Below are 15,219 nucleotides of genomic sequence, written 5' to 3'. Positions count from 1 at the left end.
TTGACTCATTTCAAAGAAGTGCAAATAAATTGGCAATCTGATTAAATTTGTATAGATAGAGTATTAAGGAATTTACTGAATGAAATATAGGCTTTTATTTCTGCTCAGTTATCTAAGATAAGCTGTTTGTGCATTAAATGTTTCGTTTCATTTCATTCGAAAATTGATTTTTAGCTTTTTACGCCTTTATGTTTAAATAAATGTAAATCTCCAATTTGTGTATAAAATATAGGGTATTCCATGGTCTATCATGCTTGTGCAACTGTAGGTATTTCCTACATATTTACTTTCTTATCATTCCAAGTATATTTTTTCAAGTATAAAACAATCTGTCAGCCTAGAAAAATGATAAGAATATCATGTGCCGTAGACTAAAAAACAAAAACACAAAAAATCGATTAATTAAAACCGATAATTATCGTTTATGGCATTTTATTTACTTATTTATTTTATTATAAACTGAGAATAACAAGAGAAGCGCTCATAACAAAAAAATATATACATATATCATTAAATCAATTGAGAATGAAATTAAAATAGAACAACGTGGCGTATACGTAATAATTTACCTGCTCTACTCGTTCGTATAGGAAACAATGTAGGTATGATTAATATAGTAATTCATTCAGAGAGTAAAGATCTATAGGCTTAATAAGATAATGTAGTTTACACACGTATATAAATATATATGTATATAGGCATATGTATATGTGTGCGAATTTATCTGTCTTTTTTCGGGCTTAGTTCTCGTAGGTGCCAATGTAGGAGCTACAATTGGGGCAATAGTGATTGGCATTCTGACAGGAATCCATGCAGTAGGGCAAACAGACGCAGGGCCAGCAGCTGGAAGTGGCAGAAGAGCAGAAATTATTAATATATTTATATTATATGTATATTATATTATATTACATTATTTTACATTACATTATAATATATTATTATTAAAAAAATAATCGTTTTTTTCACTCACACATAGTTGATCATATTTGATATTATGTTTTATCAAACTAAACTCCAGCTGAGATAGTAAAGCCACGCACACACACACACATACACATATGTACATACATATGTCTACAATGTAGACTCTACACTCTCTCTACGCACTTGCTCTCACACGCATTCGCTCCTCTCTCGCTCTCTCAGCACACATTTCGATAAGCAGTCTGTCTAGCTTATTTTGCTTTGAAGCGAATATCACTTGCATCTGTAGCTGAATCACCACACCTACACACACACATGCTCACACATATGCATCTCTACTTACATGAAGAGGCAGAGTATCAATGCCCAGCAATGTGTTCGGCCCGAGGGTGTGCTCTTAACTGTTGTCACCACCTCGGCATGGCAGGAGGGGCAACGTATGCGTGTCGGTCCACTGCCAATGGGCACCAAATTGGATGTGGTTGTTGTCTGTATGATCACGGTGGATTGCTGGGGCGGCTGGGGCATGGGTGGATACAGTGGTGGCTGTGTGGGTCCGCCTGGATATGGCTGATAGGTCTGTGCGGGCGTATAGCCAGGCTGTGGTGGCGGCACTGCGCTGTATGGCGGTGGCTGTTTGCTCTCCATTGCTGAATAGATCTGTATCTCTCTTTCTCTTTCTCTCTGTCTTTCTCGCTCTCTCTGTGTATTCCACTCTCCTTGTGCAGCTCGACTGCACGGCTTGCTGGCTGTCGTTCGACTGAATTGGCTGTTAACTATACTCGACTTTACCTTACTTTACTTTTGCCATATCTGGCTGCCCTATTCAAGCCAATTCGTGCGTATCTTATCAGCTACTGCTGCTGCTGTTGTTGTGGCTATTGTTGGTGTTGCTCAGCGATTAGGCTCGAGCAAACTTTTATGCAAGCAAATTGGCTTAGCGAGTTTCTGGCTGTTTGTTAGCTTGTTTCCGCTCATCACAGTTTATTATGCACTCAAATACAAATATATTTATAAAGAGATCAGCTCACAATTCTGTATATGATGTATGTAAATTTTGTGACTCACAGGGGCTGTGACGTCGTTAGTATAACACGTTGCTTAAGTTCAATGAGACTCATATTGAGTATTTCACAATGTATGTACATATGTACATATATGTAAATATTGATATGGGAAATTGAATATGCGAAAGAAACAAAACTGATGCAAACACTGTTTGTAGAGTGAGCTGAAGGTGGAGCCAATGATATTTATAGATTGGCTATGGTTTATCGGCATATTAACCGTTAAAAATATACGAAGACAGTGGTTGTACGTATTAAAATTATTTTTAAACTGAGCAGTTTCCTTTTTGGTTTTATCTAATCTTGAGACTTATGAATCTGCACTATACAATAGACTTTTTCTAATATTAAAAGTACGTATTATCTAATCTTGACACTTGTAAAACTAAACAAGCATATAACAAGCCAATATACTTCTTATTAAATGTTGGGCAAAGCCTAAGAAATGATAAAATAATATATGAGTTAAAAATGATTTTGTATTTAAATTAATTGATTTTTATATTATGTTATATTTTTTTTATGTATTACTGTAGTATAGTATAGTGATATCAACTTTTCAGCGATCAATAAAGCAACCAAGCTTAAGGACCGATAAAGTTTTAAAATATGCCCACTGTGCAGAAACCACTAAACGCTCAATTCATAATGACTTAAATGACTTTTCAGAGCTGGGAAAAGAGAAAGAAAACAAAACAACAGCTCGGAAATATACATACATATGCTAGTTAGTTCCATGCATTCTCTAGTAGTCCAAACGGTTGTTTGTTTTGCAAATCAGTTCATCTGTCAACAACAACACACACACGGTTCGGAGAGCGAGCACTTTGTGCTCCCAGAGAGACGCGATGCATACTACTCGCACTCTCACGCATATATATGTACACAGACACAGCCTACGCGCAACTGCAGTTGACTACAATACATGTTACGCTGTTGTTATTTATTTTTTCACCCACGCGAGAGCTTTTTTAGCTGCCTGGTGAAAGCTTTTCCAGTGGCTTTTGCTTTTGCCATTTCGCCTTGGCGCTCTCAAGTTCAAACGTTAACATTTGAAGCCATGAAAATAATGTTAAGCAAATATGATAAAACATAGTTCGAAGAGTAGAAAACTAAATACATAGAAATATAATAAATATGAAAATAGTAGCCGCAAAATACAGACAACTGGTTTTTTCAAAAAAATTACTTGACAAACATTGAGCCAATGTTTCATTGTTTTTTGCTTTTGGTAGTATTGTGTTTCGTTTCATCTGTTTCTCAACGCGTCTGGTACTTTAACCCAAATTAAAATCAAATAAGAAACACTTGCGCACGACAGGCGACGCAGTACGCATCTAACATGAGCCGGCAATTGAGGTTCAGCATCCCGCAGCCAACATCCATGGAGACATGCCCATCCGATCTGGTGGAGATAAATTTAAATGCCGATAGAAAGTACACTAAGCAACAGTCGGCTCAGGTGCTAGACGAGTTGCTGCAGTCGAGAACAACAAAAACACTGCCCACGCATCGCGGCTATCCCTATGGCTATGGCGACACAGATGATGAGGCGGACTTTTACTTCTGCAAGAAATCCAATTCAACTGGCCAGCTGGCCGAGAAGGTATCGCCGCCGCCGCCATCTGCAACCAACATCAGCTGCTTGAGGCAAATGTACTGTCCGGAGTGCAACGAGCGACTGCATGAGCAGGGCGTGCGATTGGAACGTTTACTCACCATGTGGTAGGTTAAGTAAATCGTCTGCTGCTCACTTAACTTTTACTGTTACATTTTGAATTTATTTCTGCCTCAGTTGTTTTGCTTTGCTGCCCATTTATCCGTGCTGTATGCGTCGCTCCAAGGACGAGTGCAAGGTGATTTGTGGCAAGTGTGGCTATCTGCTGGGCGCCTGGAAGCGCCAGTGACACACGTATCTAGCATTTAAGTTTACTTTTATTTAGTTAAAATTTGTTTTTGTATGACGTTTGTTACTCTTTAAGCACCAATTGACCCTGCATGCCAAAAAAAAAAGATGAAAAATGTTTTGTTTTGTATTATAATTTTTGTTGAAGATGTGCTCGTAATATTTCGGCTCTCTCTCGTTCATTTGCTCTCCTTGCGCTCTCTTAAATTTGCTGTGTTGCTCTCCATCCCTCTCTCACACTAGTGTTTGCTGTGCCTCTCTCGTGTTTTCTGTTTTGGGCTAATGCCGTGTGCCGCCTGTTGCTGCTCACAGTCGCAATGTCAAACGCTTCGAAGGCAGCCGAGTTGCAGCTGGACAATGTGTCCGCTGCCACAGCCACACTGGAACAGCTGGAATTCCAGGAAGAGCTTCCACTGAAGCCGCAGTTGCGCTTCTATAGCGTTGGCCCTAGCACCTATCGCGTGCTCTGTCCACTCTGCCATCATCGGTCGCGCTCCGAGACAGTGCAAATGGCTGGAGCTTTGGGTCAGCTGAGTTGCCTGCTATCCGCCCTGTCCTGGTGGGTAGCTTTGGAATTTTATGTATAGACCTTCCGTATTCATGGCTCTACTCTTGCCTTCCAGCTGCTTTCCCATCTTTGCGCTGAGCTGCGTCTATACCTGCCTGCAGAGCCGCCTGAAGAGCAAGCGTGTCTTTTGCAGCAGCTGCGGCGGACATCTGGGCTTCCACTGGCGTCCCATTTAGTTATAATTTATTAAGTTTTCGCCACAATTTTTGCAAATGCTCTATAAATAATAATAAAGAATAAAAAAAGAAACATTCGCGCAGCTGTTGCCAATTTTCAACTATTTTTTGTTATTAGCACGCATATTTCCATCAACGCCTCCACTTAAGAGAGCTCCCACTCTCTATCTGTCTCTCTCTCTGTTTCTCTCTCTTCCGCTCTCCTCTCTCCTTTCACTAAGAATTGAAATTGATTGCCTTTGGCAATTTCGTTGATCAGCTTTTAGTTGCTCTGCGTTCGTCGTTGTCATCAAATGGAAAGCACTGAGAGCCTGGACGGCAGCGATTGTGATTTCAATGGCATCTCTGAGGTGCCACAGGTGGGTCACCTGCCCACTGAGCCGTTTGAGTTTGTTTGTCCCGCCTGCCAGCAGCTGCAGACAAGTCAGGTGGAATACGAGGCTGTCACCTACCTGCAAAAGATCACCTGTAGTTTGAATAAAGTGCTATGCTGGTAAATATACCTCATCTATACTCCTCTACCTTTTATTAATAGTATATTTTATATATTCTTCCTTTTAGTAATCCCATTCGCTGGAATGGTAGACAGGACATTAATCACTATTGCAGCGCCTGCGGCTGCTTCATTGGCCGCCACATCACTCTCAGCTGGTATAAGCGCGCTCTGTTCCGCATGCAGCGCTCCGAGGTGGAGGACTATGGACGTTGGCAGCGCTTCCGAAAGGTCGAGAAGGAACAACTTGATGAAAAGAAGCTGGGCAAACAGCGTGCAGCACTCACAAAGAACTAGTTCCAGGTTCAGTTTCATAATTAAAATATCATTTATTTACAAAACAAATTTAGTAAGCTGAGAACCCGTGATTCATTTAAATAAAAATATGAGCTATATATATTATGACAGATTGATGGTTTTTCATTCATACGAGGTACATTTTCCATGTTATACTCGATGTTTCTGTTCTTTTATATAAAATAATTAACAAAATAACACTTCTAATTCATTTATATATTCATAAAGAACTCAGAACACCAACTGTAAGCTTATTACAGTTTTCCGAAGCAAACCTTTAATTTTTGTGTACCTCTTATCAGAGCTAGTTCAAAGAATATGTATATAGAAACATACGAATATTCAAATTTCTGTGTTTATCGAAGCAAAGTGTAAAGCTTAAAGCTTTCAAGCTTTAATCAAGCTGCAGCTAAAAAGTATTAATTGCTTTGAGCTAATGAGCGCCAAAGCTCGCACACAGAATCAACTGTATTCGCTCTCATTTAATTTCAGTGCCAATGCAACTCGAAAAGTTCGCAAATACAAATACTAAAGCAAAACCGCACAAGAGAGTCTTCCAGCTGATTGCTGGCAAAGCAATTCCTATCACTAGAAAGCTTTTCTATATGCTCTCCAGCTGGAATTCTTTGAATACACTTACAAGCGAATTGCATTCTTGACTGGAAGAAACGCTCTCCTTCAGTATGCTTGCATATTTCGTCAAGGGAGCGGCTTCGTTATGTATTTGGTTCTGCTGGTGACCATTTTGTTGATCTTGCTTATGCAATATATAAGACGTATTTACAGTTATTGGCAGCGCGAGGGCGTGGATGAGGAGCCAGCGACATTTCCATTTGGCAGTATGCTTAAATTGCTGAAGAAACAACGTGGCTTTGGTTTGATCTTAAGCGATATCTACGAACGTCACAATTCTAAGATTGTGGGACTCTATGTCATGCACAAGCCCGTGCTGCTGGTGCGTGATCCTCATCTGGCCAGGCAGATCATGACCAGCGATTTTGCCAGCTTTCATGATCGTGGCATGTATGTGGACGAAGAGCATGATCCTCTGTCGGCCAATCTATTCAACTTGCAAGGCGCCTCATGGCGCAACTTGCGCCAGAAGCTGACGCCCTCCTTTTCCTCGGGCAAGATCAAGGGGATGTTTGACACGATCGACGACGTGGGCGATCGACTGGTGCAGCATTTACAGGGCATCGTCGACAAGGCTCCAAATGAATCTATCGAAATGAAGGCCATACTTACAACGTTTGCCGTGGACATTATAGGATCGGTGATCTTCGGACTGGATATCGATAGTTTTACCGATCCGAAGAACGAATTTCGTGCTATAAGCGATTCACTTCTATCAGAGATCGGTATTCTGCTTAGGATTCACAACTTGGCCACTATTATATTTCCTCCGTGAGTCTTCGACTCCAGATCATCTCTCGATCTATTTCTGATTAACAGTTTATGTCTACCTACAGATTAGCGAAGCTCATGAATCGCATGGGTTTTGAGAATAAGGTTCTTGGCAAGCTGCGCGATATTATGAAGCGTACGGTCGAGTTCCGGGAGAAGAACAATGTAGTACGCAAGGATCTATTGCAGTTGCTTATACGACTACGTAACACAGGCAAGATCGGAGACGACGACGACAAAGTGTGGGATGTTGAAACCGCGCGGGAGGAACTGAAAGCCATGTCTATTGATAAGATAACCGCTCAAGGTTTTCTCTTCTATATCGCCGGCTCGGAGACCACGGCGGCTACATCAGCCTTTACGCTCTACGAGCTGTCCATGTATCCGGAACTACTAAAGGAGGCACGCGATGAGTTGGACGCGGTTATGGAGCGACATCAGTTGAAGAGAGGAGATAAGTTTACCTATGAGGCAGTGCAGGATCTGAAATTCTTGGATATGTGTATTATGGGTGAGTATCTTTGATATCTATATACATATGTATTACTAATATTTATCCTTCTTCTTATTCAAACAGAAACTATCCGTAAATATCCGGGTCTGCCTTTTCTCAATCGAGAGTGCACTCAGGACTTTCTGGTGCCGGATTTGAATTATACCATAAAACGGGGCACAGGCATATTGATTTCGCTCTTTGGTCTGCATCGCGATGCCAAATACTTTCCCAATCCCGAGGACTATGGTCCGCATCGATTTGATGCCGATAATATGAACTACAACCAAACTGCATATATGCCCTTTGGCGAGGGTCCCAGGCACTGCATCGGTGCGTTTCTTTTCCATTATCTCAATATACTATATACATATATTCATATCCCTCTATATTTCTTCTCTATTCCAGCAATACGCATGGGCAAGGTCAATGCCAAAGTGGCTGTGGCCAAAGTCTTACTCAATTTCGATTTGGTTCACGCTCCACGCAAGGAGGTCAAATTTCGCTTTGATCCGGCGCCCGTCCTGCTGCCAGAGGGCGGTCTGCATGTGCGCCTGGTCAAACGTGCCTGATTTTTAATTACATTCTATCAAAAATAAATGTAATATATATGTTTGTGCTTTATTGATATGCAAAACAAACACACCGCTAAACACATATAGAAACTTTGCAAATAAAAAATCAAAACAAATCAAAGCAAAGCTGAAATGTAAACAAAATGAAAATGAAGCAAACAAAGCTTTTGCTTGCTCTTCAAATTTCAAGTTCAAGTGAGAGAGCGAACGAGTGAGTGAACGAGAGAGAGGTTCACATTAACTATGTGGTGTGTGTGTGTGTGTAAACTGTGAATGTTAAATTATGCTCTGCCTCTCTCGTTCGCTCATATTTCGACAGTACTGACTTGCTTCAGCTAAGCCGGCGAAAGCAAAGAATCAAGAATCAAAACAAAACAGGAAACAGGCCAAAAATTTAAAGTTAAACTGAGCAAGTTAGAGTGAGAGAGATCGAGCAACAACAAGTGTGTGTTTTCAGTGTTTGAAGTAATCAAACAAGCTTCTGTCTCGCTTGCTCTCTCTTGGAATTATGGCTGCCTTAACTCGATTGTCAGCTGCTATGCAAAATGAAGTCATGGAAATTATCGTCAGGCGGCAAAAAGAATCCATATAAAAAGGCAGTTGAATATGGATAAAAATGTATTTGATAAAGTGTTTTGATTCAGTGCATGTGTGAGGATCGGGACTATGGACTGGCCATATCAATTTGTGTATAGACGTCAATACATGGGAAATAGGCAGACTAACAACAGGACTGCTCGAATATATCAACCGTTAATATATATCCGTTTATTCCATTATAAATTCCTAACCTTCGATTATAGCTTTAAGCATTGCATAAGTAAAATATTTAAGTTCAAATATGAATATGCAATATTCTTATTGGACCATAATATTGCAGGTCAAGAATTGGCTTTTGGATATTTGGCTATACCCAATTTTATCTCATATCCTGTGCCGTCCAGATGCATCCATATGTTCCATCGAGGCGTGCCAAAAGTCAGAAAATATTCTATAAGCAAAAATAATGAAACGCAAAAGTATTTCGGAAATCTGACAGCTCAAGTGTACTATTAATATATATTTATGTATATATGCACATATATGTATATAGATATCTATGTGTAGATAAATATATATGTGGCCGATCTTTCGATGGTATTTCGTAATGTTTCACATTTGTTAAGCATATAAACAAAAGTCAATTTGTTTGCTGCTCTGGTTTTTTAGTTTTGTAATTTTCGCTTTGTCTGCCAAACAGAATGGCTCCAGTGGAATGACGATAATGATGATGATGATGATGATGATGACGACGATGACATCATAAGCGAACCAACAGAACAAGAGATACATATTACCCATACGCCCCGTGAGCGCATGCTCTCCCGCTCACTCTCTCTTTTGGTCGCTCTCTCTCTCCCTTCCCCTCGATAGTGAAACGTTTGCTGCTCGTCGCTGGCATCGGCAGCTGCTCGAGACAGTTAACATGGAGCCGCAGACGCTACAGATCAAGCTGCTGCCCGCCCGGACAGCGGAGGAGCGTGCCCGAAACATCATTGCCAATGTAGTTGTGGAGGGTCAGCAGGCATTCCTGGTGCCCTATATCGATGATCATGATGTGGGCCAGCCGCTGGAGAAGATTACGCTGAATACGCAGCTACAGGCGGCAGCTCCAGCTGCCCCTCGCTTGCGGTACTACAAGCCAGGCCCATCCACGTACAAGCTGCTCTGCCCGCTGTGCCGCGAGAGAAGTGATGCGGCTGTGATGCGTGCCGCCGGCTGCAAGGACATCAGCTGCTGCCTCAGCCTGCTGAGCTGGTGAGCTAGACATAGCTACACTCTGGCCATACCCTGTAATTAATTTCATAATTTTATCTTCTATTAGTGTTTTTCCCATTTTCTGGATTTGCTGCATTTGCACCTGGTGCGGCTGCAACCGCGAGTGGATCACCAAGGGCGTCTACTGCAGCCACTGCGGCGGCAAGCTGGGCATCCAGACGCGTTCCGATTAGGTCAATTAAAATTTGTTACAAATGTCACGCATAGTTTGTTTTTAATTCTATTACGCAGCTAACTCAATTAAAATACGCTCGCTCTTGCCGTCTGTCATCATTCCTTCGTCTCTCTCCACTCTGCCACTCTCCCTCTCTTTGTTGCTCTCCCGCTCTCACTCGTTTACTGTTGGTCGCTCTCTGGCTGCTGTCCAAACAGGTTGCGCCTTGGCTCTGGCCACATTTTGCTTTCAGTTTGGAATTCGTTCAGCTATGGCCACAACAACTGAGGAGCAGCAGCAGCAACAGCAGCAGCTAAAGCAGGCAAAAAAGGAGCTGGAAATCTACGAGAATTTCGCCACACCTTTGCCGGGCACCTTTCTCAATTTGCCGCAGGAGTCCGTGCTGCTCAAGTGTCCGTCCTGTGGGATTAAGGATAAGACAGTGGTGGAAAACGATCTGAAATGGTGGGCCAGTGAGCTGAACCGCATTGTTGGCTGCGTCTTTGTGTAGGTCATGATTGAACAAGTGAGAAGTGAGGCAACAGTGCTAATCCTTGAGCATTTTCATTCCAGCACCTTCTGCTGCTGCTGCTGCCTGGACTACATTGTGCCCTGCAAGCAAACCGATCGCAGTCATTATTGCGGCAACTGCGGCTGTTACTTTGGACGCGCCATGAAGCGACGAGCTCCACTCAAAATCAAATAGAGCAACAACCAAAAGTTACCTTTACCCAATAAAAAATTGTATGATCTAGCATAACATTAACTGATGCTCGCTCTTGATTTTTTCACACAGGGGTCAAAAGTACTCAACGAGAGAGCGCAATGGCCAATCAAAATTACCCACCCCCAAAATATATGCACAAGCATAAGTCATTTCGTATCTCTCCCGATACCGCTCTCTCATCTTCTAGTTTCTGCATTTGTCTACCATTTCGCTCTCCAGAGCTTTTGTTCAGTCTCCATTAGTACGCGCTGCTAACAACACGCTGTCGCCTGTTGCTCTTCACTTTACTTTACACTAGTCAGCATGGTTGAAGAACTGACGCCCGTCTATTTTGCCGTTGGCCCCAATGCTCGGGAAGTTACCTGTCCGTATTGCAAGGTGCTGGCGAAGACTCGGCTGGTGCGTTCCTGGCCGCACTTATGCACTAAACGTCATCACTGCGGCGCTTGCGGCGAATATCTGGGTGTCTACAGGCGACCCCAGCTATAAGCAACTTAAAACCCTTTTAGTTTTTATATAGTAAAATAAAAAAATATGCCGCTGTTTTTATATCGAGTGTGTTATTTAATTGCTAGTGCATAAGGAGAGCAGCATATACATATGAGACGTTCACTCTTGCTCCTTCGCTCTCAGCTCCGTTCTTTAGTTGCTCTCATTCGGGCTTTTCAATTGAGCGTGCCAGAACAGCACGTCTCACTGTCGCTCTTTCACTCTGTCTGTCGCTCATTTAGAATTCTTTCCGCTCTCATTTGACTCTATTCGTTCTGCTGGGGCGTCGCTGGATTCAGTTACGCCTGTTCGGTTACAGTGTGAGCATCATGACCGCAGTGGAGCCGCAAGTTGTTGCCATAAGCATCGGCAACCTCAAGGCCCCGGTGGGTTACTTGCAGCCGGAGCCAACTATGGTCAATTGTCCAGCCTGCGAGCACTTTGCCATGAGTATTGTGGCCCATGAGACAGTCAGCTATTTGCAGCGAATTCTCAGTCTAACCAGGCTATGGTGAGTATAACTATGTAAGATATCTCTACTATATACTATAACCGTTATTCTTGCAGCCGCAAGTGGTCGGGTCGTCACGATTGCAATCACTACTGCGCCCACTGTGGCTGCTTTATAGGACGCTATGTGCCCATTGGATGCTACGAGCGCTGCCTGTCCAGATCGGCACGACGAAAGGCCGTTTTGGACGAAATGCATCTGAAGGTGAAGCCCAGGGATTGTGCTGTGCGTGCCCAAAAGCTAAGATCAGAGATTCTGGCCAAGCGAGCGGAGAAGCGCGCTAAAGCTGAGGCGCAGCAAGCGAATCAAACTGTGCTGCCCAACCAATGAGCACGAACAGTTGTCATTCGGCGAATTGGCCAGATGGTTGGTGTCTTGTCTAATTGTGCATGCCAAAGCATAAGTTGAGCTCTGTTAAATGGTGCACATTTTTTGTTGTTTTGACTAAGTTAGCTTTTAAAAATGAGTTGCATTGAAATAAATGTAATTCTTTTATTTGCAAAATATTTAGCAAATGTATATAAATTAAAAATTAAATTAAGACCAATTGATCTCATTGAGCAGTTGTCTAGGCTAAATTAGCTTTTAAATAAGGCGCATTCAACAGGTTGTTATCTTAGCTAAGCTTGCCGTGCTGCATATTCAACAAGTCCCAATTGGGACATTAGCAGTTGGTGTACTAGCTAAAACAACAACTTTCTCTTAACATTTCAAATGCATGGAAATATTTAGTTTTATTCGTAATTGCAGCAAATAAAATTTATTTAGTACTTGGCACAAATTCCCGATTGGGTCGTATGCAATTGCTTTCGCGATCATAGATGCCCAGGAAGCTCTTGCAGTTGGCACAGTGCAGATACTCGCGATTGTCCGACGACTGGAGGCACGGCAGAAAACAGAAGGGCCAACAGTTGGCCACACAGGAGGCCGGACAGCCGGTGCTCGTATAGAACTCGCTGCTGGTCTTGATCACCGGCCGTCGATTGACGCCACAGCTGGGACAATAGATGCAGCCCTCGGTGGGTACCCAGCGCTCGATGGAGCTGCGATAGAATTGCCGACGGCCCAGTTCCCTCGAATCCGTTGTCATTGGAGCTGAACGAGTCGGCTCGCGCGCATCGCCCTGAGACTTGCGCTGCAAATCTGATAAGGGAGCATAATTTGTATGCCTCAGCTATATACCTATAGGAAGAGCTACACTTACAGCGCTCGGCTTCGTCGGCCATCTGCACCTCGGACAGGCCGGTCATCTTGCTAATCTCCGAGAGACGCTCCTGGCTGATGCCATGCTCGGCGGCCAGCTTGTGCAGATTGAGCAGCTTCTCATTGGCCGTGTCCGCCAGGATTTCCGGATGATCCTTCTGCACGTGATGCACCAAGCAGCTGGTGTCGTAGCGCGAGCACTTTATGATCTTCAAACACTTCAGACAGCGTAGATACTGCACATCGGTTGGTGCTGCTGGGCTGGACATAACTGATGGGCATATGTATGTATAAATATGAATATATATGTAAGTATATTCTTAGTTAACGCACAATTTATGAATATGTTTGTGTTTGATCGTTCGTGTTTAGATAGTCAAAAAATTACTAGTTTCAAGATCCAACAGTTTGGACAGCTTTAGGTGAGCCAACTCGGTTTGAATAAGTGTATAGAAAGCAAAGTTTTACGTATTGCGTATTACGTATTGCGTATTGCGTATTGCGTATTACGTATTGCGTATTACGTATTGCGTATTACGTATTACGTATTACGTATTGCGTTTTACGTATTACGTATTACGTATTACGTATTGCGTTTTACGTATTACGTATTACGTATTACGTATTGCGTTTTACGTATTACGTATTGCGTATTACGTATTACGTATTACGTATTGCGTTTTACGTATTACGTATTACGTATTACGTATTGCGTTTTACGTATTACGTATTACGTATTGCGTTTTACATATTACGTATTGCGTTTTACGTATTGCGTATTACGTATTGCTTATTACTTATTGCGTATTACGTATTGCGTATTACGTATTGCGTATTACGTATTGCGTGTTCCGTACCGCGTATTACGTAACGCGTTTCCCGTAACGCGTATTACGTAACGCGTCTATGGGTAAAGCTTTCAAAATCTTTGATTATTATGGAATCTTTGCTTAATATCCTTGCTTTCAATGCTGTATCTATAAATAATTTTATGCGTATGTGTATATGTTTATTTATATTTATTTAAATACTATATATTCCAAAAGACACTTTAAATATTTATTTCGCTACCTCAATACATCAGCCTTAAAGGAACTTTATGAAAAGGAAGTCCTTTATCTCTTGTAGAGACAACCCATTAACAATGTTAAGCGTAGCCTGCAGCAGTGGAGTTTTTGTTGTCGACTTTGTATATAAAAAACGCAAATCTTCCCCTCTCGCTCACACTCTCGTCTTCTCTGCCACTCACACATTCATCTATGTATCCATAATTCCATTGAAGCGTTGAAATTTTATTGTCTGTCATGTGCCTCAGAGCAGATTCATTCATTTCTAGTCATGGCAACATGGAAAATAAAGTCATATGAATATCCCGGCGAGATGTTGGCAAGGGGGCGTGGCTAGGGCCCGGCACAGGTGCGGTGTCGTAGCGGAAGCGACACAGCCTGAGACACTTGGCAATTCGGTAGAGGGTTTCCTTTATTCTTATATTCGAGTCTTATTTTTTGTCTATTTCTGTTTTTTTTTTTGGCGCATTTCATCAAAATTGATTTTCTTTTTCTTTTTTTAGGAGCAGAATGAGGTTGTCATTTGGCTGTGCGTGGCTTTCACTTTCACTTTGACTTGCGCACGATTTGTTGACTGACTGCCGCCTGCCACGCCCGCTCTACCCAAAACCCGTCCGTTCGTCCGTCCGCCTTGCTTTTTATTTGAGCGCGTTACTCATACGCAGCGTGAAACGCACGAAAAAAACGAACACGTCTGCATTTCTCAGCGTACTTCACGTAATTGCTGCCTCCTTTGTCTGCCTGCGTCCCTTATTGTTGGCGACGAAGGCGAAGGCGTGGCATGGCAGCTCTTCCCACTTATTGGCCAACAATGCTGGCCAAGTGCTTAGATCTGTTATTGAGTGGATGCTTTAAAAGTTTTCTCTTTACATTTTATTCATAGTTTTCTGCTTACATGTACATATATAACTCTCTCCCCCCTTCTCTCTCGCTCTCTCTTTCTTGCTTATATAAAAATACAGTTTTCCACATGTGTGAGTGTGTCTGTGTTGTGTGTTTCTTTGTGTGTTTTGGCTTTGGAAGCTGTTTCTCTTAACACTGAATTACTTAAATTAAGAATTACAATTCGCTGAATCCAAAAATGTTAACATGATTTCTCGTTATTTGCCCAACTCTAGACACGCACACACAGACATACATCGATTTGTATACATATATATGTATATATATATATTGTAATTGTAGGTAGCATCCGTTTCGCTGCAAGGTGCAACCAGGTGTGGCTAATAGGAAATGCGTTACTTGTTTACTTTACTTCCGTTGTCTCTCAATTTCTAGCTTTCTGCTTCAGCAAATTGGTGTCTCTTGGTGGTTGTTGTTTGTTGTAGTTCTTTGCATATATAATTA

The 15,219-nt window shown here is 42.2% G+C and overlaps 10 protein-coding genes across 11 annotated transcripts; 8 read left to right on the top strand and 2 right to left on the bottom strand.

Annotated features, from left to right (window-relative positions):
• Positions 1-415: 415 nt before the first annotated feature.
• On the bottom strand, positions 416-1,697 carry LOC6579227 (lipopolysaccharide-induced tumor necrosis factor-alpha factor homolog). Its single transcript, XM_002005087.4, has 2 exons — positions 1,268-1,697; positions 416-843 (listed from the first exon to the last, which is right to left on the bottom strand). The coding sequence occupies exons 1-2, from the start codon at positions 1,570-1,572 to the stop codon at positions 741-743; spliced, it is 408 nt and encodes a 135-aa protein (XP_002005123.1). The 5' UTR covers positions 1,573-1,697; the 3' UTR covers positions 416-740.
• Positions 1,698-3,062: 1,365 nt separating this feature from the next.
• Positions 3,063-4,016, top strand: LOC26527619. The gene is made up of 2 exons (XM_015163553.3): positions 3,063-3,716; positions 3,787-4,016. Exons 1-2 carry the CDS (start codon positions 3,334-3,336, stop codon positions 3,896-3,898), a joined length of 495 nt encoding a protein of 164 aa, XP_015019039.1. The 5' UTR covers positions 3,063-3,333; the 3' UTR covers positions 3,899-4,016.
• Positions 4,017-4,191: 175 nt separating this feature from the next.
• Positions 4,192-4,714, top strand: LOC6579226. Its single transcript, XM_015163552.3, has 2 exons — positions 4,192-4,456; positions 4,521-4,714. Exons 1-2 carry the CDS (start codon positions 4,215-4,217, stop codon positions 4,639-4,641), a joined length of 363 nt encoding a protein of 120 aa, XP_015019038.1. The 5' UTR covers positions 4,192-4,214; the 3' UTR covers positions 4,642-4,714.
• Positions 4,715-4,900: 186 nt separating this feature from the next.
• LOC6579225 lies at positions 4,901-5,474 on the top strand. The gene is made up of 2 exons (XM_002005085.4): positions 4,901-5,134; positions 5,203-5,474. Exons 1-2 carry the CDS (start codon positions 4,935-4,937, stop codon positions 5,429-5,431), a joined length of 429 nt encoding a protein of 142 aa, XP_002005121.1. The 5' UTR covers positions 4,901-4,934; the 3' UTR covers positions 5,432-5,474.
• Positions 5,475-6,088: 614 nt separating this feature from the next.
• LOC6579224 (probable cytochrome P450 6d2) lies at positions 6,089-7,937 on the top strand. Its single transcript, XM_002005084.4, has 4 exons — positions 6,089-6,835; positions 6,901-7,346; positions 7,413-7,661; positions 7,737-7,937. Exons 1-4 carry the CDS (start codon positions 6,150-6,152, stop codon positions 7,898-7,900), a joined length of 1,545 nt encoding a protein of 514 aa, XP_002005120.1. The 5' UTR covers positions 6,089-6,149; the 3' UTR covers positions 7,901-7,937.
• A 1,159-nt stretch (positions 7,938-9,096) lies between these two features.
• Positions 9,097-9,994, top strand: LOC6579223. Its single transcript, XM_002005083.4, has 2 exons — positions 9,097-9,700; positions 9,768-9,994. Exons 1-2 carry the CDS (start codon positions 9,369-9,371, stop codon positions 9,892-9,894), a joined length of 459 nt encoding a protein of 152 aa, XP_002005119.1. The 5' UTR covers positions 9,097-9,368; the 3' UTR covers positions 9,895-9,994.
• Positions 9,995-10,058: 64 nt separating this feature from the next.
• On the top strand, positions 10,059-10,641 carry LOC6579222. The gene is made up of 2 exons (XM_002005082.4): positions 10,059-10,382; positions 10,449-10,641. The coding sequence occupies exons 1-2, from the start codon at positions 10,147-10,149 to the stop codon at positions 10,579-10,581; spliced, it is 369 nt and encodes a 122-aa protein (XP_002005118.2). The 5' UTR covers positions 10,059-10,146; the 3' UTR covers positions 10,582-10,641.
• Positions 10,642-10,817: 176 nt separating this feature from the next.
• LOC116804110 lies at positions 10,818-11,151 on the top strand. The gene has a single exon (XM_032730130.2). It carries the CDS (start codon positions 10,906-10,908, stop codon positions 11,089-11,091), a length of 186 nt encoding a protein of 61 aa, XP_032586021.1. The 5' UTR covers positions 10,818-10,905; the 3' UTR covers positions 11,092-11,151.
• A 234-nt stretch (positions 11,152-11,385) lies between these two features.
• On the top strand, positions 11,386-12,105 carry LOC6579221. Its single transcript, XM_002005081.4, has 2 exons — positions 11,386-11,602; positions 11,659-12,105. The coding sequence occupies exons 1-2, from the start codon at positions 11,421-11,423 to the stop codon at positions 11,930-11,932; spliced, it is 456 nt and encodes a 151-aa protein (XP_002005117.1). The 5' UTR covers positions 11,386-11,420; the 3' UTR covers positions 11,933-12,105.
• A 205-nt stretch (positions 12,106-12,310) lies between these two features.
• LOC6579220 lies at positions 12,311-14,073 on the bottom strand. Of its 2 annotated transcripts, none has more exons than XM_044010593.1 (3): positions 14,055-14,073; positions 12,807-13,076; positions 12,311-12,745 (listed from the first exon to the last, which is right to left on the bottom strand). In XM_044010593.1, exons 1-3 carry the CDS (start codon positions 14,056-14,058, stop codon positions 12,363-12,365), a joined length of 657 nt encoding a protein of 218 aa, XP_043866528.1. In that variant the 5' UTR covers positions 14,059-14,073; the 3' UTR covers positions 12,311-12,362. The 2 variants fall into 2 exon arrangements, with proteins under 2 accessions (XP_043866528.1, XP_015019037.1); XM_015163551.3 differs by lacking the exon at positions 14,055-14,073 and adding an exon at positions 13,139-13,237.
• Positions 14,074-15,219: the final 1,146 nt, after the last annotated feature.

The sequence above is a fragment of the Drosophila mojavensis genome, unplaced genomic scaffold (genome assembly GCF_018153725.1).
Source record: "Drosophila mojavensis isolate 15081-1352.22 unplaced genomic scaffold, ASM1815372v1 contig_80, whole genome shotgun sequence".
In the NCBI taxonomy this organism is placed as follows: domain Eukaryota; kingdom Metazoa; phylum Arthropoda; class Insecta; order Diptera; family Drosophilidae; genus Drosophila; species Drosophila mojavensis.
This window is presented reverse-complemented; position numbering and strand designations above follow the sequence as displayed.

Coding starts and splice junctions, on each gene's coding strand:
- LOC6579227 (XM_002005087.4), bottom strand. CDS start 1,572: ATGGAGAGCAAACAGCCACCGCCATACAGCGCAGTGCCGCCACCACAG. Junction 844..1,267: donor TTGATACTCTGCCTCTTCAT/GTAAGTAGAGAT, acceptor TGCCACTTCCAG/CTGCTGGCCCTGCGTCTGTT.
- LOC26527619 (XM_015163553.3), top strand. CDS start 3,334: ATGAGCCGGCAATTGAGGTTCAGCATCCCGCAGCCAACATCCATGGAG. Junction 3,717..3,786: donor GAACGTTTACTCACCATGTG/GTAGGTTAAGTA, acceptor TTTCTGCCTCAG/TTGTTTTGCTTTGCTGCCCA.
- LOC6579226 (XM_015163552.3), top strand. CDS start 4,215: ATGTCAAACGCTTCGAAGGCAGCCGAGTTGCAGCTGGACAATGTGTCC. Junction 4,457..4,520: donor CTGCTATCCGCCCTGTCCTG/GTGGGTAGCTTT, acceptor CTTGCCTTCCAG/CTGCTTTCCCATCTTTGCGC.
- LOC6579225 (XM_002005085.4), top strand. CDS start 4,935: ATGGAAAGCACTGAGAGCCTGGACGGCAGCGATTGTGATTTCAATGGC. Junction 5,135..5,202: donor TTGAATAAAGTGCTATGCTG/GTAAATATACCT, acceptor TCTTCCTTTTAG/TAATCCCATTCGCTGGAATG.
- LOC6579224 (XM_002005084.4), top strand. CDS start 6,150: ATGTATTTGGTTCTGCTGGTGACCATTTTGTTGATCTTGCTTATGCAA. Junction 6,836..6,900: donor GCCACTATTATATTTCCTCC/GTGAGTCTTCGA, acceptor GTCTACCTACAG/ATTAGCGAAGCTCATGAATC. Junction 7,662..7,736: donor GGGTCCCAGGCACTGCATCG/GTGCGTTTCTTT, acceptor TCTCTATTCCAG/CAATACGCATGGGCAAGGTC.
- LOC6579223 (XM_002005083.4), top strand. CDS start 9,369: ATGGAGCCGCAGACGCTACAGATCAAGCTGCTGCCCGCCCGGACAGCG. Junction 9,701..9,767: donor TGCCTCAGCCTGCTGAGCTG/GTGAGCTAGACA, acceptor ATCTTCTATTAG/TGTTTTTCCCATTTTCTGGA.
- LOC6579222 (XM_002005082.4), top strand. CDS start 10,147: ATGGCCACAACAACTGAGGAGCAGCAGCAGCAACAGCAGCAGCTAAAG. Junction 10,383..10,448: donor ATTGTTGGCTGCGTCTTTGT/GTAGGTCATGAT, acceptor TTTTCATTCCAG/CACCTTCTGCTGCTGCTGCT.
- LOC116804110 (XM_032730130.2), top strand. CDS start 10,906: ATGGTTGAAGAACTGACGCCCGTCTATTTTGCCGTTGGCCCCAATGCT.
- LOC6579221 (XM_002005081.4), top strand. CDS start 11,421: ATGACCGCAGTGGAGCCGCAAGTTGTTGCCATAAGCATCGGCAACCTC. Junction 11,603..11,658: donor CTCAGTCTAACCAGGCTATG/GTGAGTATAACT, acceptor TTATTCTTGCAG/CCGCAAGTGGTCGGGTCGTC.
- LOC6579220 (XM_044010593.1), bottom strand. Junction 12,746..12,806: donor GGCCGACGAAGCCGAGCGCT/GTAAGTGTAGCT, acceptor CTCCCTTATCAG/ATTTGCAGCGCAAGTCTCAG.